Below are 22,217 nucleotides of genomic sequence, written 5' to 3' on the forward strand. Positions count from 1 at the left end.
TAGTGTTGTTGTTGCTTTTTAGGGTGTTTAGATTTCTTGTTTTTCTTAATATTTAATTAGTGTTGATGAAATTATTTGTGTTGAAATTGCTATTACAAATGTTGATTCGGTTCTTAGTGATTTGTTAATTGGGTTGGGATAGTAGTTGTTGGTTTGGGTTTTTACTACTGTTTGACTTGGGATTGGGGTTAGGATTAGGGTTAGAGTTGTGGAAGGTCAAGTGTGGGTTAGGGTTAGTGTTAGTGTCAGTGTCAGGGTTTGGTTTAAGGTTAGGGTTAGTGTTAGGGTCTGGGTTTAGGGCTTAGGGTTGTGGTTGTGGAAGGTCAGGTTTAGGGTTAGTGTTAGGGTATGGGTTGGGTTGTGGATGGTTTGTGTCATGGTCATGTTAGGGTTGAGGTTGGGTATGTCTACTGGGTTAAATTTCTGACATATCAACCTAATTTTTTCCTATGTTGCTACTAACGTTGATAAAAAAAAGTTGTCTACAATATCAATTTTAATTTTATTTCTACTTTGTTATTTTGTTAATTGCGTATATAGTATAATAAGTTGATTTTCTTTCTTTCATAGAGGCTGAATAAGGTTTCCTTGGAGATATAATTAAGTTTATTTTGTTTCTTTTATGCATGGTTAATCAGGTTCCCTTGGAGATATAAAATTCAGTTTATTTTGTTTCTTTTATAGATATTGAATCAGGTTCCTCCTCCAAATACAAGTTCCCCCTACCGTTGCTGTTCTTTTTGTGTATGATGAAAGCTTAAGAAAAGTCGTCTATGCTGCAACACATAAAGACTTCTTTGACGTTATGTTAAGCATGTTTACCCTTCTGCTTGGTAGCCTAACTACCCTCTGCAAAGAAGGCGAAAATTTGGAGAAAGTTAAACTCGGTTGCTTAAGCAACGTTCAATTTTCTATATCATCGATGACAATTTTAAATTTGAGTCTTTGAATATTGATTCATGCGGGTTTAAGTTAATTAAAGGCAAGCTTGAAAGTAGGGATTCACTCAAAGAGCGACTGGTTTACGTCGACCGAAAAAGGGTATATATACATACTTATATTTTTTAACTTTTATATATACATATACATTAATTATAAAAGGCGTACCTTAGTTTTTTGGTTATATTTTTTAACTTTTATTTTTTAACTTCTTCTGTTATAGATGGTTGATTTGATCAAGCGTTGCGTGTCATCAAAAACTCCACTTACTGATTTTTGCAAACCTATTATTGAGCAAGCTGATATAATAAAAAACTCCACTTATATGAAATTGTCAAAACACATTATAACAGATTTCACTCCAAGACTAAACACATTTAGTTTGCAACATACGTATAATCGCACTAATAAAAACAGCAGTAACAAAGATAAATGAAGGCGAAATTTATGTAGAGTTAGTATACATAGCAGACATAATACTATAAATAAAGACGACGAATGAAGCATAATTTAAAAGGGTATTTCAGTATTTTGACAACTTTTGGTGGGAGGAATACAACTATACAAATCATTGGACAAGAAAATCCCTCAAAAAAAATCATTGGACAAGAAAAGAAAAAAAGATAAGATAAGATAAAAATGATTGATTTGAAGAATAGTGATTGACCATTGTCATTTTTCTCAATATAATACCAAAATTGAACCTTTGAGCTAAGCTAGTTTCCTCGTCTCCGTTCACCACCATCATCTCCTTCAATGACGAATAGCGACAGTTCTCCCTGTATCCTTATCCTCTTTCCGTTAATAAGGACAAACTAGGAGAAGTAAACCCTCTTCTTCCTATTACCCTTCTTTCCCTCCTTTCTTCTTTCCTACTATGTTTTTCTTCTTCCCGTTGCTACTATTTGATTAATATTGAAAGTAAATGGTTGTTCTTCAAAATTTACTTAGTGTTGTTGTTGGTTTTTAGGGTGTTTAGATTTCTTGTTTTTCTTAATATTTAATTAGTGTTGATGAAATTATTTGTGTTGAAATTGCCATTACAAATGTTGATTCTGTTCTTAGTGATTTGTTAATTGGGTTGAGGTAGTAGTTGTTGGTTTGGGGTTTTAGTACTATTTGACTTGTTGGTTTGGGGTTTTACTACTGTTTGACTTGGGGTTGGGGTTAGAGTTATGATTGGGGAAGGTCAAGGTTAGGGTTATTGTTATGGTCAGGGTTGGGTTTAGGGATTAGGGTTAGGTTTAGGTTTAATGTTAGGGTCAGGGTTGGGGTTGTGGATGGGTTGTGTTGTGGTCAACTAAGGGTTGGCGTTTTATGTGTACTGTTTGGATTAGATTTCTGACATATCAACCTAATTTTTACCTATGTTGCTGCTAATGTTGATAAAAAAAAGTTGTCTACAATATCATTTTTAATTTTGTTTCTACTTTGTTATTTTCTTAATTGCATTTATAGAATATTAAGTTGATTTTATTTCTTTTTTAGAGGCTTAATAAGGTTGCGTTGGAGATATAATTATGTTTATTTTGTTTCTTTTATGCATGCTTAATCAGGTTCCCCTGGAGATATATAATTCAGTTTATCTTGTTTCTTTTATAGATATTGACTCAGGTTCCTCCTCTAGATACAAGTTCCTCAGTCGATGCTATTCTTTTTGTGTATGATGAAAGCTTAAGTATAGTTGTCTACGTTGCAGTGCGTAAAGACTTCTTTGACATTCTGTTAAGCATGTTTACCCTTCTACTTGTTAGCCGAACTACATTCTGCAAATAAGGCAAAGATTTGGAGAAAGTTAAACTCGGTTGCCTAAGTTACGTTCAATTTTCTATCGAGAATATGCACGATGTTAACTTTAGCTATGGTGTAGATGCAAAGCATCTGATTTTGTCTCCGGTCAATTATTGAGAAGATTACTGCCAGTCTATGTCCTTCAATATTGACCCAAACTCACCTGAGTATTTCATATTTTCTATGTTTAAGCATAATTGCACGTCGCGTCTTGTTGCTACTTCTAACGATGCTATGTGTCATTGTCGGGGACTTCTTGACCATCTAATTCAGCTCCAACATTCTCATAATGACTTTCTAACGGATAGTTCCATGATCTATATAATTGATGACAATCTTAAATTTGAGCCTTTCAATATTGATTCATGCCGGTTTAAGTTAATTAAAGGCAAGCTTGAAAGTAGGGATTCACTCAAAGAGCGGCTTGTTAACATCAACCGAAAAATTGTATTAATACATACTTATATTTTTTAACTTTTATATATACATATACATTAATTATAAAGTCGTACCTTAGTTTTTTTGTTTTATTTTTCAACTTTTATTTTTTAACTTCTTGTGTTATAGATGGTTGATTTGATAAAGTGTTGTGTCATCAAAAACTCCACCTACTGATTTTTACTTCCAACGCAAGCCTTTTATCGAGCAATCTGATGTAATAAAAAAACTCCACTTATATGAAATTGGCAAAACATAGTATAACATATTTCACTCTAAGACTAAACACATTCAGTTTGCAACATACGTAAAATCCCACTAATAAAAACAGCAGTAACAAAGACAAAGGAAGGCAAAATTTATATAGAGTTAGTATACATAGCAAACATAATACTATAAATAAAGATGACGACGAAGGGATCACAATTTAAAAGGGTATTTCAGTATTTTGACAACTTTTGGTGGGAGGAATACAACTATACAAACTATTGGACAAGAAAAGTAAAAGATAAGATAAGATAAAAATGATTGATTTGAAGAAGAGCGTTTGACCACTGTCATATTTCTCAATATACTTCGAAATTAAACCTTTGAGCTAAGCTAGCTTCACCGTCTGCGTTCACCACCGTCATCTCCTTCAATGACAAAGAGCGACAGTTCTCCTCCGTATCCTCATCCTCTTTCCGTTAACAGAGACAAACTAGGAGAAGTAAGCCCTCTTCCTATTTTCCTTCTTTTCCCCCTCTTTCTTCTTTTCTACTATGTTTTTCTTCTTCCTGTTGCTACTATTTGATTAATGTTGAAAGTAAATGGTTGTTCTTCAAAATTTACTTAGTGTTGTTGTTGGTTTTTAGGGTGTTTAGATTTCTTGTTTTTCTTAATATTTAATTAGTGTTGATGAAATTATTTGTGTTGAAATTGCCATTACAAATGTTGATTCTGTTCTTAGTGATTTGTTAATTGGGTTGAGGTAGTAGTTGTTGGTTTGGGGTTTTAGTACTATTTGACTTGTTGGTTTGGGGTTTTATTACTGTTTGACTTGGGGTTGGGGTTAGAGTTATGATTGGGGAAGGTCAAGGTTAGGGTTATTGTTATGGTCAGGGTTGGGTTTAGGGATTAGGGTTAGGTTTAGGTTTAATGTTAGGGTCAGGGTTGGGGTTGTGGATGGGTTGTGTTGTGGTCAACTAAGGGTTGGCGTTTTATGTGTACTGTTTGGATTAGATTTCTGACATATCAACCTAATTTTTACCTATGTTGCTGCTAATGTTGATAAAAAAAAGTTGTCTACAATATCATTTTTAATTTTGTTTCTACTTTGTTATTTTCTTAATTGCATTTATAGAATATTAAGTTGATTTTCTTTCTTTTTTAAGGCTTAATAAGGTTGCGTTGGAGATATAATTATGTTTATTTTGTTTCTTTTATGCATGCTTAATCAGGTTCCCCTGGAGATATATAATTCAGTTTATCTTATTTCTTTTATAGATATTGACTCAGGTTCCTCCTCTAGATACAAGTTCCTCAGTCGATGCTATTCTTTTTGTGTATGATGAAAGCTTAAGTATAGTTGTCTACGTTGCAGTGCGTAAAGACTTCTTTGACATTCTGTTAAGCATGTTTACCCTTCTACTTGTTAGCCGAACTACATTCTGCAAATAAGGCAAAGATTTGGAGAAAGTTAAACTCGGTTGCCTAAGTTACGTTCAATTTTCTATCGAGAATATGCACGATGTTAACTTTAGCTATGGTGTAGATGCAAAGCATCTGATTTTGTCTCCGGTCAATTATTGAGAAGATTACTGCCAGTCTATGTCCTTCAATATTGACCCAAACTCACCTGAGTATTTCATATTTTCTATGTTTAAGCATAATTGCACGTCGCGTCTTGTTGCTACTTCTAACGATGCTATGTGTCATTGTCGGGGACTTCTTGACCATCTAATTCAGCTCCAACATTCTCATAATGACTTTCTAACGGATAGTTCCATGATCTATATAATTGATGACAATCTTAAATTTGAGCCTTTCAATATTGATTCATGCCGGTTTAAGTTAATTAAAGGCAAGCTTGAAAGTAGGGATTCACTCAAAGAGCGGCTTGTTAACATCAACCGAAAAATTGTATTAATACATACTTATATTTTTTAACTTTTATATATACATATACATTAATTATAAAGTCGTACCTTAGTTTTTTTGTTTTATTTTTCAACTTTTATTTTTTAACTTCTTGTGTTATAGATGGTTGATTTGATAAAGTGTTGTGTCATCAAAAACTCCACCTACTGATTTTTACTTCCAACGCAAGCCTTTTATCGAGCAATCTGATGTAATAAAAAAACTCCACTTATATGAAATTGGCAAAACATAGTATAACATATTTCACTCTAAGACTAAACACATTCAGTTTGCAACATACGTAAAATCCCACTAATAAAAACAGCAGTAACAAAGACAAAGGAAGGCAAAATTTATATAGAGTTAGTATACATAGCAAACATAATACTATAAATAAAGATGACGACGAAGGGATCACAATTTAAAAGGGTATTTCAGTATTTTGACAACTTTTGGTGGGAGGAATACAACTATACAAACTATTGGACAAGAAAAGTAAAAGATAAGATAAGATAAAAATGATTGATTTGAAGAAGAGCGTTTGACCACTGTCATATTTCTCAATATACTTCGAAATTAAACCTTTGAGCTAAGCTAGCTTCACCGTCTGCGTTCACCACCGTCATCTCCTTCAATGACAAAGAGCGACAGTTCTCCTCCGTATCCTCATCCTCTTTCCGTTAACAGAGACAAACTAGGAGAAGTAAGCCCTCTTCCTATTTTCCTTCTTTTTCCCCCTCTTTCTTCTTTTCTACTATGTTTTTCTTCTTCCTGTTGCTACTATTTGATTAATGTTGAAAGTAAATGGTTGTTCTTCAAAATTTACTTAGTGTTGTTGTTGGTTTTTAAGGTGTTTAGATTTCTTGTTTTTCTTAATATTTAATTAGTGTTGATGAAATTATTTGTGTTGAAATTGCCACTACAAATGTTGGTTTGGTTCTTAGTGATTTGTTAATTGGGTTGGGATAGTAGTTGTTGGTTTGGGGTTTTACTACTGTTTGAGTTGTTGGTATAAGGTTTTACTACAGTTTGACTTGGGGTTGGGGTTAGGGTTGTGGAAGGTCAGGGATAGGGTTATGGTTAGTGTTAGGGCTAGGGTTGAGTTTAGGGTTAGGGTTAGGTTTAGTGTTAGGGTTAGGGTTTAGGGTTGTGGAAGGTTGGGGTTAGGTTTAGGGTTAATGTTAGTGTCAGGGTTGGGGTTTTGGATGGTTTGTGTCGTGGTCAGGTTAGGGTTGGTGTTGGGGGTTTTACGTGCACTGTTTGGGTTTGATTTCGGAAATATCAACCTAATTTTTACCTATGTTGCTACTAATGTTGATGATAAAAAAGTTGTCTATAATATCAGTTGTAATTTATTTTCTACTTTGTTATTTTCTTGCATTTATAGTTATAAGTTGATTTTCTTTATTTTATAGAGGCTGAATAAGGTTCCCTTGGAGATATAATTAAGTTTATTTTGTTTCTTTTATGGATGCTTAATCAGGTTCCCCTGAAGATATATAATTCAGTTTATTTTGTTTCTTTTATAGATACTGAAGAATCAGGTTCCTCTTTCAGATACAAGTTTCTCAACCTGTTATTCTATTTGTGTATGATGAAAGCTTAAGCAAAGTAGTCTATCCTGCAGCGCGTAAAGACTTCTTTGACATTCTCTTTAGCATGTTTACCCTTAAATTGAAGGATTCAAAACGACTAATTGTGATTGAGTATATTTTATTTTCGAAATTTTGGAATTTCATTCAAGACCCAATTGTCTAACACATAATATTAGAGCCTTTTCCGACATGCATCAAACTCCTATATCTTATTATTAATTTGGTGACCAAACTCTCTACTTCTTGTGGTTTTGCACTCTTTGCTTAATATGCAATTGATGAGCAAGAATCAGGTCTATAATTGTGTACTTTATCATATAACCAACTAATTCTCAACACATATGGAACTATCATTTCTTTCTTTCCCAAGGTGTCCAAAGTAGTTATAACATTACTATTTTATGTGCTATAGTTCATTTTTTTTTAGGGAATGCGCTAGAATTCATTGAGAATTCTCTTAATGTGATTTTATTTTTGAGTTATGAATAACTTAGATTTTATGAGTATCCTTTTTCGGTGGTGGTTGGGGTTTGAACCTCATACCTTATATGCATTGTATCTTCCAACTGAACTAAGATCACGGTGACAGATTTTATGAATATCTAATGATATTAATGGTGATATTTTTGCAATGGAGATAATTAAATTAGAGTCACGTTTGTTAAATAAAGATTTTTTTTTTGCTTTTGCCAATTGTAACACTTCTAAATTGCTATATTTCAGCTTTTCTTTTTGAAATAACATTTATTAAACTTAGCTTTCAATATAATATGCCTATGATCCCCAAATATAATAAGGTTTGTTAGGGAGTGACAAGTTGAAGTTTAAGGAATTAGTCTATATGAAATCCGATTAAAGATTCCAAGAAAAAAATGTTGCAACAAATTTAGTATCTTTTTATATTTTAAAAAATAGTATCCTTTTCTATAAAAGTATAGATATTAGAAAATTCCGACTAAAGATTAAATTGTAATATACGACCAAAAATCAGGATCATTTCAAAAGTATCTTTGGGTCATAAAATCAATGGACCAAACTGAAATATAATTTTTTTTTTAATAAAATGAGTCATAGGCTCAAAGCAAACTCGAAACCTCTAGAAAAGGAAATACAAGCTAAATCTCCCAAAATTGGAAGAGATGGAAAATTCAGAACATCATAAAAAAATTTAAAAGGAATAAATCGGCCAATACCAAGCTTTACAAGAACATCTGCAGTTGATTAACTTCCTTATAGACATGTTGCCAATGAACAATCATGAAGAATATCTCCACAAGAAGCTTTACCTATAGACTCCACAAGAATAGCTCCATGAAGAATATCATCACGATGAATATTAATCCAGTTTTCAAAATGAAGAGATCATCTTACATACACTATAAGCAAAAATTCACATTAAACAAAAATTCATATATTAGATTCATTCGATAAAAATTCGCAGATATAATTAATTGAATGAATATAAAAAGTACATTTTTATTTATAATAACGACTGGAAGGTATATTGGATAAAATTTATAACAAATTTTGAGGGCGTCAAATGATAAAAGATACCTATGATTTCTTCAAAATCAATTTTAGCTCGGATAACTAAAGCACCATTTGTCGATGGAGATTGGTTAAAAATAAAGTCATTCCTCCTAAACCAAAGAGTGTCCACCACCACAACAAATACCACATGTCAACGTGAAGAGAGGAAAAGATTTCAAAATGATTATCCAATAAATAAATAGGTATTAATATTGTCTTTGTATAACTCGGTTGGTAAAACATTACATTATATACGTAGGATCGAAGTTCTAACCTCTATTATTCACTTATTCATCTCAACGTGAATTTATCATTTTTACACTATTTGGAGGAGAAAAAATAAAATAAAAAGGATTAGTATCGAAAGAATAGACTATTTTTCTTGTTCAAAACGAATAGACTATTTTTTATTGGGGAATTAGTCACTTTAGTCCCTGAATGCAGAGAAATTGCAAAACAGTCCTTGAATGTAGACTTTGTTGGTCAATTTCAAGGACTAAAGTGACTAACGAAGTCTACATTCAAGAACTAAATTGACTAACGGAGTTTGCATTCAGGGACTAAATTGACTAACAAAGTCTTCATTGAGAGACTATTTTGCAATTTATCTGCACTCGGATTAAAGTGGCGACTTTTTTTCTATTCAGGACTAAAGTGACTGATCTCCCATTTTTTATTTGAGTGGAATGATTTATTTAACTTTCTTGTTCAAGACTTCAAGTATCAAGTAAATAAAATAAAGGCACAGCAGCTAATTAAATAGCAAAGTTAAAGTTGAACACACAACACACACAGAGTTTGGTTTTCAGCATCTCAAAACTCCAGAATCATAAATTTCAATTTCAATGGCTATTGAACATGAAGATGAGCTCAAGGACGAGAAGAATCCTCGCCCCCTTGACGAGGATGATATCGCTCTCCTCAAAACCTACGTAATCCTCTCTCTAAAACCCTAATTTCTCAATTTCTGTATTTTAGCTTCACCGATCTCGTTTTTTTGTAACAATCGATTAATGTTTTACTTCTATTTGCTATATTGTATGCTTTATAAAATCGAATTTCAACTATGCTAAGTGTTTATTGGAAAATTTGATGATTCTGGATCTAGGGTTAGTTAAAAATCTGTTTTTTTTGTTGGTTTTATAATTCTATAACGTTGAAGGTATACTCAGAAGAATGAAATTAGTTTCCTTTTGATTGATCCTCTTTTCAGATTTTGATTGGGTTTGTATAAATTGGTGCTTGTAGTAGTAGCTGTGAACTATATGTGGTAATTGTTAATATTTCATGTTAATATGATGTAGATACACAGATTGTGTTGTGTTGTTAGGTTAAGTTTAAACTTTTTTTTTATATGGCTTAACAAAAGTTGAGTATACCCAATGAATATCTTTCATCAATACTAGTTTTTGTAGCTATGCATTTGGGGTTGATGTTGTGATTGTGGAGTCTATTTGCTCTGTAATATAGAAAGCAAGTGATATCTTTGGAGATGATTTGCTCATTTGTTGATCCATGACTTTCACTGCTAGGTTTCTTAGTTGTTAGACTGATAATTTTTTTCTGATCTGTGATTTACTAATTATTAGTGTATTAATGATTTATACAGTCATTTATGTAATATTCTGTTTTACTATGTAGGGTTTGGGACCTTATTCCACAAGCATAAAAAAAGTGGAGAAGGAAATAAAAGATATGGCAAAGAAAGTGAATGACTTATGTGGTATGTGAGCAACAGTTAGTTTGTTTCTTCTTTTCTTGAATGCTTTGGTAGATGGTCTAATTATATCTTTTATTTTATTTTCCTGGTATTGTGGTGCATTACATTCTACGCCCCTTTGCTGTCTGTAGTCACTTTGATGGTTACAATTAGTCCGTTAATTGGGTACATTTGTATCTCCAAATTTGATGGTTACAATTAGTCCGTTAATTGGGTACATTTGTATCTCCAAATTTAATCTTTAACCAAAGGAATGACTCAATAGTTGACATGACGTAGGCGTTTTTTTTGTTGCATTCATAGCGGTTAGTCTTAGTTGCTTGCTATTAACATATCCACCCTTCCTTAGATGTTAACTTCCTGCTGTTAATAATAGGTATCAAGGAGTCTGATACTGGTTTAGCTGCACCAAGCCAGTGGGATCTTGTTTCTGACAAGCAAATGATGCAGGAGGAGCAGCCTCTTCAGGTGATTCTTTTCTCTCTCATTTTGTAAAATTTGTTAATAGTGCTTTTATTATTTGGTGGAATGGCATGGCTAACTATGGTTATTTATTGAACAGGTTGCAAGATGCACAAAAATTATAAATCCAAACTCTGAAGATGCTAAATATGTTATCAATGTGAAGCAGATTGCAAAGGTGCCTATACATCACAAAAATCTTTTCATTTAACCTTCAGCTATTAGCTGCACAAAGCCAGTGGGATCTTATTTGCTTATCATTCGTTTATATGCTGTTTAATATGACAAGGATTTGCAAAAAACTTAACGCTCGGTTTAATATCCTCGTTGCTTTGATGATTTCAGTTTGTTGTTGGGCTAGGAGACAAGGTTTCCCCCACTGACATAGAAGAAGGAATGCGTGTTGGGTATGTATCCGTAAATAACTTATGATAAACTATCATCCATGGAAAGAAGAGTAACAGCATCATTATGTTTTCTTCGTGTTTGCTTAACCTTTATTTAATCATTGCAGTGTTGATAGAAACAAATATCAGATTCAGATTCCTTTGCCTCCAAAGATTGATCCTAGTGTTACAATGATGACAGTTGAAGAGAAACCGGATGTGACATATAATGATGTTGGTGGTTGTAAGGAACAGATTGAAAAGATGCGTGAAGTAAGTTTTTGAAAATTTCCATTTCCATATTTCACATGACAAAGGAAATTAGTCAGATAGCTCTAAATTTTTAATTTCTATGCAAGGTTGTTGAACTTCCCATGCTTCATCCAGAGAAATTTGTCAAACTTGGAATTGATCCTCCAAAGGGTGTGCTTTGTTATGGTCCACCAGGAACTGGCAAAACACTTTTGGCCAGGGCTGTTGCTAATAGAACTGATGCGTGTTTTATAAGGGTCATTGGAAGTGAACTTGTTCAGAAATATGTTGGTGAGGGGGCTCGGATGGTTCGTGAACTATTTCAGGTAAATGTTTCGTGTATTCTAGCTTTGCTTTTATCATTGTTTCCATTACCTGGTATCATTTGATTGAAATTGTTGCCTCGTGTAGATGGCCCGTTCAAAAAAGGCGTGCATTGTGTTTTTTGATGAAGTTGATGCAATTGGAGGTGCACGATTTGATGATGGTGTTGGTGGTGATAATGAGGTTCAGCGTACTATGCTTGAAATTGTGAATCAGCTTGATGGGTTTGATGCTCGAGGAAATATCAAAGTTTTGATGGCAACAAACAGGTTGGTTGATTTTACTACTATTTGGTTTTTCTTTTGTTCTCTATTTTACTGTAGATGTTATTTTGGAAGTGTCTCTCACTCTCAATATTCACTGTTATTTTTTATTATCATTAATGTTGCACTCCAAAGTTCTTTTTTACCTCATAATGTCTGGCCCCATCCTCCTTCGATAAAGAGATAAAATCAAGTTTGCAATGCTAGTTTGCAACTTCATGTTTTGATGTTTCATGGCTCCATGAGTACTTTTCTTCGATTTGAAAGTTTGTATCATTAATGGAATTTCTAGGCCTGACACTTTGGATCCAGCACTATTAAGACCTGGGCGATTGGATCGTAAAGTTGAATTTGGCCTTCCGGATTTGGAGAGTAGGACACAGATATTCAAGATACACACAAGAACCATGAACTGTGAGAGGGATGTCCGTTTTGAACTTCTAGCTCGGCTTTGCCCAAACTCCACTGGTAAGAACACCTTAACAACTGGGCAATTTTTAATTTAGCTTATACCTTCTGACCATCTATCTTTTAAGTACTAAGGTATTCTGGCTTATATCCCATATAATCCAAACTTGTTTTGGTTTTGAGGAATTTTTGCAACTTGCTTTCTTTGTCATGACAAATTAGTTTTCTTTTCTGACCAAGATACTTTTGTTCTCTCTAGGAGCTGATATAAGGAGTGTGTGCACTGAAGCTGGTATGTATGCTATCCGTGCCAGAAGGAAGACTGTAACAGAGAAAGACTTCTTGGATGCAGTGAATAAAGTCATCAAAGGGTACCAGAAATTCAGTGCAACTCCCAAATATATGGTCTACAATTGAGTTATTCTTTCATCTACTTTCCCCAGAGGCCATAACTTGTTCGTACAACATTTATTTTCCTCAGTGAAAATTATTCTTCCAAGGGCATATGGTTCTTTAATGAGCAGTTTGTGAAACTAGTTTGTTTGAATGCATATTTCGCTGTAGACTCTTAAAGGTTGGTCTCAGTTTGTAACTAACGTTTTCCTAATGTTACATCCAAAATTGTTCCAGACTTCTTGCTCTCTTTAATCTTTCTACTTTTCCTTGCATCATATCGTCTTTGCCAAAGAACTAGCATTTGTTTGAAGCTGCGACAATTTCATTTTCAAGTTTCCACAGTAACTTTCACCGTGATTAAATCAAATCTACAAATTGTAGCTTCAATATATTTTGACTAGGGAAATAAACAGACCGTTAGTTGGTTTTGAGAAGTGACTAAAAATTTGGAGTTAAAAGGAATTCATATATTAGAATATAAGCATTGTAATTTGCCACTCCCTTCATCTCATAAGATAAGTCATTTTTGTATAGCACACAATCAAGCAAAGTAATTGATTTTGTATTAATTTATAAAATTGTTTATTAAAGTTGAAAAGTCATTTTAAAATAGGTTTAAATGTGTAATTGGTCCCTGCACTTTTAACAGATTTTGGCATTGGTCCCTGCATTTTTTTTTGTTTGGCATTGGTCCTTGCATTTTGTAAAAATATTGGTATTGGTCCCTGCACTTTTTTTTGTTTGGCATTGGTCCCTGCACTTTGTAAAAATATTGGTATTGGTCCCTGCACTTTGAAAAAATATTGGTATTGGTGCCACGTGGCATGAAATGATTGGGACCAATACCAATATTTTTCCAAAGTGCAGGGACCAATACCAATATTTTTACAAAGTGCAGGGACCAATGCCAAACAAAAAAAAGTGCAGGGACCAATGCCAAAATCTGTTGAAAGTGCAGGGACCAATTACACATTTAAACCTTTAAAATATAAGTGGTTTGATCTCACCTAAAAAAAAGTGGTTCGATCTTGTTAGAAGACATAAAATGAGACAAATTTTGTGGCAAGAATGACTTCTATGGTAGGAACGTGGGAGTACTAGAATTTATTTGCAATATTGTGGTAGTCTGCTGTAGTCTGCTGCCACTCAGAATATAATGTTTAAGTAAACAAATAAGATTTATTCAAAAAAAAGTAAACAAATAAAACAACTTTTCTTCTTCAAAAAAAAATAAAAAAAATAAGACAACTTTCTTATACACTACCAAAAAAAAAAAGACAACTTTCTTATGTGCTCTACTGACCCGTCAATGTTACTTGCTATACATGATAATAATACTTATTTATTTTCTCTTGAGTTGAGCGATTGATGTGTTAATATTTCAAATTTCTCTTTCAAAAAAAAAAAAAAAACTTTCAAATTTAATTTATTATCGTCTAAAACGAATCTCCCATTTTGAAGTTTGATACCATAAAAAACTTTTTAAAGATTCGTAGCCTCCATTTTTTAAGATTTCCCTATAATAAAAAGCTTTGTTAATATTCCTAACTAACAACTATTAACAACCCAAATACAACTATCAAAACATAACTTCAATTAGAGGTAGGTAGTAATTGAACAAAGTTCTTGAGGATCTCCATAGTCCCTTATCAACCTTGACTTGAGGTAATTAAGGTTCATTCGATACTCAAAGCTAAGTTCAGCCAGGAGTAGCTAGTCAGTCCCACTCCTAAAGTATAGTCTGATTAGTTGGTGGCCAGACCCTTAGGTTGGATCAAGCTTAATACCGACACTCATCTAAATTTTTGGACCATAATTTATTGAGCTATTAGGTTTGCTTGATCTAATGAGTTTTGAGTTATTGAGCTTAATGTTAGACTCTCAAGTAGTTGTCGAAAACCTTAAAGATTTCTTCGATGTTGGTTGAACTCGTTGAAGCTTCGTGCAAAGAGGGTCACTAACACAAATAAAATATGGCTAGACACACACATAAATCGAAAAAAATTAAAAGAGAAAATAATTGAATGATGTGATTAAATTCTTTCTCATTTATTTTTCTACATTTATGTGAATGTGCCTAAACATTTTTCATTTGTATTTGTGTTCAAGTAAAACTTGTCGTGCAAATTGTTAGAAGATTTCATGAAATAGAATGTGAGGTGAAGGTGTCATTCCTATCATGAAGTCAACTCATGTGCGAATGCTTTATTCTTCAACTTATTATGTGCATTGTATTGCATAAGTCAGTTTGCGTTTTTATCTGATCAAACTAGAGTTCCTACTTCACATAAAATTAGTTTGTATTTCCTCTACTACTTCATTTTAAATTGGTTAGTATTTTCTTTTTCGGCCATGCTGCAATTTTGCAAACGGTTTAAATTATTGAGATTTATATAACAAATAAAATAAATAGATGTGTAACATACATGAATAATTGTCTAGAGGCCTCAATGATCAATTGTACAAAATCAATCTCACTCAAAGAAAATGTCAGGTTAAAAAGAAACAAATGAAAATGAGAAGCATATTAAATTCCTTTTAAGCCATTCTATCAACACAAGGATTTTGTTTCCATTTACATGTCTAGGGAATCTTGGTCATCACCCCCTCGGTTGGATCCTCCTTGATCAGTTCCAAATGTCCGTTTGCTCATGTTGGTTCGTTGCACTAACCGAACAAGTGCTTGAACCACTTCTGACATAGGTGGTCGGAATTCAGGTTCCGACTGCCACAAAAAATTATAAATTAGAACAATATAATAATGCATCAAAATTAGTCATTCAAATGGATCAAAGTTCCATGTAGTTGAGATATCTTGCATTCACACAATCATGTGATCTCGGTCGTCTCGTCTGATCTTTGACCAGTTCATATTTTGATTTGTAACTTAACAAATTGTATCAAAAACACCAAGTCAAAATGCAAACCATTATATCAAGATCAGACGGTCTAGATCTACAACAGTATGAATCCATGGTTGCAGGCGATCATTTCCGCTATGTAAAGAAACAACAAAAACTTGGGACATTACCTGAACACAAAGAGCAATGACATCGGCAAATCGAGAAAGAGACTTGACAGGGTACATTCCTTCTAGTGCAGGATCAACCATTTTAGCCAATGCATCAATATCATGGAGTTGTGGTGTTGCCCATCGAACCAACGACTGCTCAAACCTCGACCTTGAGCTGTAGAGGGAATGTTTCAACCATCAGAAAATGAAAAGTTGCAATATTATATCAATGCATACATTCAAAAACAGTAATAACTAGAGGTTTCCCCACACATTCACTTGTTACAATATTCTACATACCATTATCTATCATGTAAAAAACTTTGTACTCAATCTCGTAACAAGTGAACAAGAGACCTATAAAATAGTAATATTATATAATATGAAAATGAAAAGCATTGTTGAACCTAGAAAGTCTATACAACGGAATTGTTTTAATTTATAAATTAAACGGTGTAAATGTTTGGAAACTTGTGAGTGTAAAGGCTGTTACTTTAAAGCCTAAAGGTATGCCGATGTTTCACCTATCAAATGGTTTCCTTCCACTTAGAAGCTCCAACATAACAACGCCAAAGCTGTAGACATCACTCTTAAGAGTATACTGACCGGTCAATCCGACCTCAGGAGCATCATATCCAGATCCAGAATTATTGTTCAATACCTGAAGATGCGACACAAGTTAGAACTTCTAATATCTTAATATTTGTATTAAATGTCACTAGGCAAAAGGAGAAATTGCATGTAAGAGCACTATTAAAATGCATGCAAAAGGCAGAAATATACATGCATGGGGTGCATCAAACAAAATGAAGACACCACCCTGTGACTTATCAGAGCAACTTATTCAACTTGACCTCGTAAATAAGCCCCAAATTCCGTGGTGAAGAATATTTCTAAAATTTTAAAAACTGCGGGGCTATATTTTTAGATTTAAAAATGGTTGGACTAAAATCGTGAATCAGTTAAAATAGGGTGACCAAAACTGCGTTTAAGTCAATTATAAAATCACCTGGTTTGCATTTGGAATATAGCTGGCCAATCCACTGTCTGAAAGATGAGGATTTAGATCAGCATCAAGCAATATGTTGGCTGCCTTTATATTCTTATGAACAACTGATGGTGAACAAACTTCATGTAAGTACCTAAGAGACAAGTAAATAGAGTTACGTTATAAATTTTAATTATCAGAGAAAAAAAAATTTACATCAATGCATGCATGATGCACAACCCTTGTTTTCTTGAATTAAAATATCGGTTTGAACTTCTACTGTATTTAAAAATTCTTAGTTTCTTCCATAAAAGTGGCAATTTCAAAATAAGTGTAATAGGTTAAACATAAACCTCGCTTAAAATTGCAATATCAAGATCTTCATTCAATTAACACTAGCAAACAACTTACTCTAAAGCGCGTGCAATTCCTAAAGCAACCTTGACACGTGAATTCCATATCAATGGTTTAATGTAGTCATCAGGGAGGTGAAGAAAATCATGCAGTGATCCATTTTTGTGATACTCATAGACTAAGAGGTGTTGTCCATGCTCTGAACAATACCCTATTAACTCTGTCACATTCGGATGATGCAAACGGGAGAGGTTCGAAACTATTTCCATAAAATCATCCGACAAATTATTGGGAAGGACAGATGAATCTATCTTCTTCACAGCAAGAACCTACAATATTTTCAGTAATGAAATAAATAAAAACCATTAATACACAGATGCATATGTTCAAGGCATTGTCCACTATAAAAAAGTTCTTGTATGAGTTGTAATTAGCTTTTGCATCTTAACTTCTTTAGAAGCTCTTTCATTTAACTTCTCCAATACTGTTAATAAGCTAATGAGGACTTTTCATAAGTTAAGAATCATAAATGTGTTAATTGAGAAATTCTCGTAAGCTAAAAGCTAATCCAAACTGGACCGTAGAAGTTGATTTGCAGAAAAATTGATAAGGAATACCTGTCCGTCATCAAATTGAGCACGGTATACACGTCCAAAAGACCCCTCACCAAGAAGGTGATCCACACTGAAGCTTCCAGTAGCAATCTGTAGGTCAGCTATTGAATATGATTTCAAATTTGCAGGAGGTGCTACAGTCTTCTTGACTACGATGGGCTTCTTTGGAATCTCATCTTCATCAAATGATTTATTACGATCAAAAGGAGGGGGTTTAAGACTTATTGCGGCTGCTGAAGTATCAAATGTCTTCAAGTCAATTACAGAAGAAGTTTGCGTTGAATTCCTTCCTACATTATGTCAGATACTAATATGTTAATTTGACTAATAACATTGTGAAATTCTATGAAATCCCATATACAATTGACCTAAAACAAGAGAGACATTCTCGTAAAAGATTGAAAAAAAGATTTCTCTACAGTATGCAGGATTCTGACCATGCACTTCATTTGAAGTAAGAGGAGCCAAGGGTTGGTTGTCTAGCTTTTCCACATCTCCAAACGACTTCTTCTTGGATCTTTTCTTCACCAGAAAGAATGCTACTATTGCACCAACAACCAAGATTGAAATCACTATTCCAGCTATGGCACCACCTCCTATACCAGATTTTTTGCTTCCATCACTTGAGCCAGAATCTGACGAGGGGCTATGTCCACCATCAGACTTGTGATTACCTTTGTTTTTTGTTACTGGAGGTGTACCAGGAGGAGGTGGGGGTGCAGGTCCCGAGCTCCATGAATTACCATTCTTTCTGTCATTAAATTTGATTATTTTAAAGTTTATAGAATGGTGCGATGAAAAAAAAACATATTCTTAAAGAAACTGAAATGCTTACTGTAGGTTTATGTTTTTCAACTGTTCTGGTATCCAGCCTGTAAAATGATTGTTCTCGATATTCCTGCGAAAACATTTAAGAAATTTAATACAACTGATATAAGGTAATTATATGGCAATATAGGAAAGGATACTGCATAGCTGTTTTATTGAACAACCAAACAAGACGCACAAATTATCAAGAGGCAGATCGGCAAGGATATCAATGGTTCCTGTAAATTGGTTGTTTTGTAGATTCCTACACACACGTAAACGAATCAAGTTAGAATGCAATCAACACCACATAAGCATTGACCAGAAAAAAAATGAGATTGGACATTTACATGGTGGATATGCTTGAAAGTGAGTTCATAGTCTGAGGGAGATCTCCGGTCAAAGAATTGAAAGAGACATCACTGAAACAAGTAATAGATATTATAGTCACATAATTTACAGTGAACAACACCAAACAAACATAGCCCTCATTATCACTTGTTAAGAACTCAGATTGTTTAGATTTGCAAAACCATACACTATGCAATACAGTTCCATAGCCAATGTATATGAAGCATTTTAGCATAAACATTATGAGAATGTCTTAAATAATGTGGGGGCAAATTCAATAGTGAAATTAATAAATTCAAAACGGTAAATATTTCGAGGCAGCAAGCATAAAATTATACTGAATATAAAGCGCCTTTTTGGGTTGGTAAATTTGAATTTATCTGCTGACATGAGTACTTGTGAGACTATTTTGGAGAGTTTATGACATGTTTATAAGCTATTTTAAGCTTATTTCCATAAGCTCTCTAGGATAATTTATGAAAACACTCATGGTATACATACATGTATGAAAACAATTTGACTTTACTTTTATTTTGTTATAGAAATAGCTCATACATAAGCACTTAACTAAGTTGTCGGTGCACTTGTGTGAGTGTGTGTGTGTGTGTGTGTGTGTGTTTTACAGCTAACATAAAAAGCCTTTCTGGATCGGCTAATTTGAATTTATCTACTGACATGAGTACATGTGAGACTGTTTGGGAGAGTTTATGACATGTTTATAAGCTATTTTAAGATTATTTCCATAAGCTCTCTAGGATAGCTTATGAGAACACTCATAAGCATTTATATGACAAGCATTCATGGTATAAGCAATCAATTAAGCTGTTTATCCAAACAGGGAAAAACTTGATAGACATCTATACTACTTTTACATGGTTGAAGAGTTAGGAGGAAATCTCACAATGTGGTAAGGGAAGTAAGCTTCTGAAAGTTCAAATTCAGTGCTTGTTGGAACTGATTGTGACCAAAGTTCCTACATTATCAAGAATAATTTTAAAAATGAATCCAAAAGCTTGTGAAAGGTTTATACAATGAGAAGTAGAAGAAGTCAAGAAGAAAATTACACACAGGCTTATAAGAGAAGGAGTATCAGAAAAAGAGTAAGGTATCCCTCCATTGAAATTATTATTAGCAAGATTTCTGCAATAAAGTAACAAGAATGTTAGGAATCACAATATCAGAACAAAAATAACCACCAAAGTAACAATAAATGATATAGAAACATACAAGTGCTGCAAATTTTGAGGAAACTGATACGGTAAAGTGCCACCGAGATTGTTGTTACTTAAATCTCTGCAAAAGTTGCAAGGTCTTAGTAATAGTTATAAAGCATAGAAAACTATGATCAATGACACCATTAACTTACAGGTTGGTCACAGATGACAAGGATTGTAGCTGGAACCCCAAAGTTCCAGTTAGTTGACGACCAGGTAACTTACTGACCAAGTAAATAAGAAAAAATCATCAGATATCTCGGACATCAGAAACAAAATGAAGTCATATAAAGTGACAGAGTGAGTTTACATTTCTGTGATTCGGTTGCCTGAGCAAGTGATGCCTGTCCAAGACTGTCCACAAGGATCATTACCATTCCAATTTAGCTGGGACGGTGAGTTCATACTTTGAAACAGAGCCATTAAAGCAGAGACTGCATTAAACATTCACAAAAAGATAGTAAGGAAACCACAAACATGTATAAGGAAACCACAAACATGTATAATGGAAATATGTTCCTAAGACGTAAACTTAAGATATATTGATTACTCTCAAATTGATTAAAAGTTGAAACCGTTTATGATAGCATTCACAGACATATTACTTCTAAACGTAAGGGAACAAATTGACCGTTGATATTCTCAGTCTGGATTGAAAATTGGAAGACACAGATGGAGTCTAGCATACAAGTGTTGTTGTTTCAATCACATTGTGTATAATAACTCTAATCTCGTAACAAAAAAATATTGCAGGTCAAAATGCGCTATTTAAAGGACAGAAACAAAATCGACTAAAACACTGGAATTGAGCTTAAATATAGTTACCACATTGCCAAGTTACTGTTAATGATATTAAAGCTTTCAACCAAGTCATTATACAAATGAATGCAGGCATGCTATAAAGAATGGCGCCAGAGTTAAGAGGACAAACTTTTTGAAAATCACTTATAGGAAAAGAAAAATCGAAACGATCTTGTAATGACCAATTCTTTTAATTAACTATTTTCCACACGAGTTAAAATTCGGCCTACATGCCTCAACATTTTTAGAAGCTCCTTCATCTAATTTTTTTTATAAGCAATTAAAAACTCATAAAGGCTTTTTCATTTGAGAGGCTATCAGAAGCTAGAAACTAGTCCAACCTGGACCAAACCTAAGGTTGTTACATTTCATCAACTTCAGCTTTTGCTGCTACACCTTTTCATGGAATTTTTAACTTTTTTCTTAAGGATGAATTAAAACATCAGGCAGAAAACAAAAAAAAATACTCAACAAAAGTCAATATCACTCTGAGAAGAAAATCAAGCAAATTTGATCTATTGCAGTTAAATGTGTCTAAAGTACAGAGACACACATTCAAAATCCACATAAATTAACAAATAAGAACTGCAATATTTCATCAACCTACCACTAGTATCAGTATACAAACAGAACACATACTGTAGCTCTCAAACACAACTGAAAATTAACCATAAACAAATAAACTTTCATTAATCAAAATCATTAGCAAATAAAGCATAGGTAACCTCATAAATCAAAATCAACAATACCAGTAAGGTTATACATTTTTCCCCTTAACAGATCAGTTCAAATTTCAAAAACTTTACATTAATCAAACAAAACAAAAACCAATAAAAACAAAACAAAAAAATTAACTTTTACAAATCAGACTAATCTCCTGGCAGAACTTTCCACAGAACCTGATAATTAAATAGTTAAAACCAAAAGAAACAACACAAACAAAGATGAAACAAAACAAGAACAAGACAAAAAAAAGAACTAGTCTTTAACAACTAACACTATCAAATCACACAATGCAAAAAAGTGCAAGTAATGATAACAAGAGAAGACACTTCGAGAGTAAGATCAATCAAAGAGAGAAGAAACTTACCATCATTTGGATCTGTGTCACCATTGATAACAAAAGTAGAGCTGCTACTGATGATGAAAATCAGCATCAGCATCAACCATGGATCCACCGACATCTTTTCTCACTGAAACAATATTTTCAGCAAAAAACTCTTCCAACCCAGAAAGCAAAATCAATATTCAATGAATCCCTTTTTGTCAAAATTTGATTTTTAAGAATATTATATAAATGGGTTTATTCATTCCATTTGTTTATATATATATGTTGCCTCCATAAGAGTAAAGCTGGCAAGCACGATTTAGCTACACGTATGTTGTTTTTTTTTCTTTTTCTAACCTTATCTCACTGTCTAAATCTAAATTCTGTGTGAATTAACGTTGTTGT

The 22,217-nt window shown here is 33.4% G+C and overlaps 2 protein-coding genes across 2 annotated transcripts; one reads left to right on the forward strand and one right to left on the reverse strand.

Moving 5' to 3' along the window:
- The first annotated feature begins 9,171 nt into the window (after positions 1-9,171).
- RPT1A (regulatory particle triple-A 1A) lies at positions 9,172-12,855 on the forward strand. Its single transcript, XM_085733177.1, has 10 exons — positions 9,172-9,343; positions 10,053-10,134; positions 10,508-10,599; positions 10,694-10,771; positions 10,939-11,000; positions 11,108-11,252; positions 11,339-11,557; positions 11,643-11,824; positions 12,111-12,286; positions 12,486-12,855. The coding sequence occupies exons 1-10, from the start codon at positions 9,257-9,259 to the stop codon at positions 12,641-12,643; spliced, it is 1,281 nt and encodes a 426-aa protein (XP_085589303.1). The 5' UTR covers positions 9,172-9,256; the 3' UTR covers positions 12,644-12,855.
- Positions 12,856-14,983: 2,128 nt separating this feature from the next.
- Positions 14,984-22,063, reverse strand: SRF6 (STRUBBELIG-receptor family 6). The gene is made up of 16 exons (XM_085733178.1): positions 21,855-22,063; positions 20,274-20,397; positions 20,116-20,187; positions 19,977-20,042; positions 19,818-19,889; positions 19,651-19,722; positions 18,749-18,820; positions 18,598-18,663; positions 18,427-18,489; positions 18,029-18,342; positions 17,595-17,881; positions 17,035-17,306; positions 16,645-16,777; positions 16,160-16,296; positions 15,654-15,810; positions 14,984-15,347 (listed from the first exon to the last, which is right to left on the reverse strand). Exons 1-16 carry the CDS (start codon positions 21,946-21,948, stop codon positions 15,198-15,200), a joined length of 2,151 nt encoding a protein of 716 aa, XP_085589304.1. The 5' UTR covers positions 21,949-22,063; the 3' UTR covers positions 14,984-15,197.
- Positions 22,064-22,217: the final 154 nt, after the last annotated feature.

Source organism: Medicago sativa, chromosome 8, assembly GCF_051527215.1.
Source record: "Medicago sativa cultivar Bolivia chromosome 8, Bolivia_mono, whole genome shotgun sequence".
Taxonomy (NCBI): Eukaryota; Viridiplantae; Streptophyta; class Magnoliopsida; order Fabales; family Fabaceae; genus Medicago; species Medicago sativa.

What these genes read in the sequence shown, in the direction of transcription:
- SRF6 (XM_085733178.1), bottom strand. Translation starts at nt 21,948, where the DNA reads ATGTCGGTGGATCCATGGTTGATGCTGATGCTGATTTTCATCATCAGT. An exon ending in GATCTGCCTCTTGATAATTT is followed by an intron (nt 18,490 to 18,597) that starts GTGCGTCTTGTT and finishes ATGTTTTCGCAG; the next exon opens with GAATATCGAGAACAATCATT. An exon ending in CTCAATTTGATGACGGACAG is followed by an intron (nt 17,307 to 17,594) that starts GTATTCCTTATC and finishes AAAATATTGTAG; the next exon opens with GTTCTTGCTGTGAAGAAGAT.
- RPT1A (XM_085733177.1), top strand. Translation starts at nt 9,257, where the DNA reads ATGGCTATTGAACATGAAGATGAGCTCAAGGACGAGAAGAATCCTCGC. An exon ending in TCGCTCTCCTCAAAACCTAC is followed by an intron (nt 9,344 to 10,052) that starts GTAATCCTCTCT and finishes TTTACTATGTAG; the next exon opens with GGTTTGGGACCTTATTCCAC. An exon ending in GAAAGTGAATGACTTATGTG is followed by an intron (nt 10,135 to 10,507) that starts GTATGTGAGCAA and finishes TGTTAATAATAG; the next exon opens with GTATCAAGGAGTCTGATACT.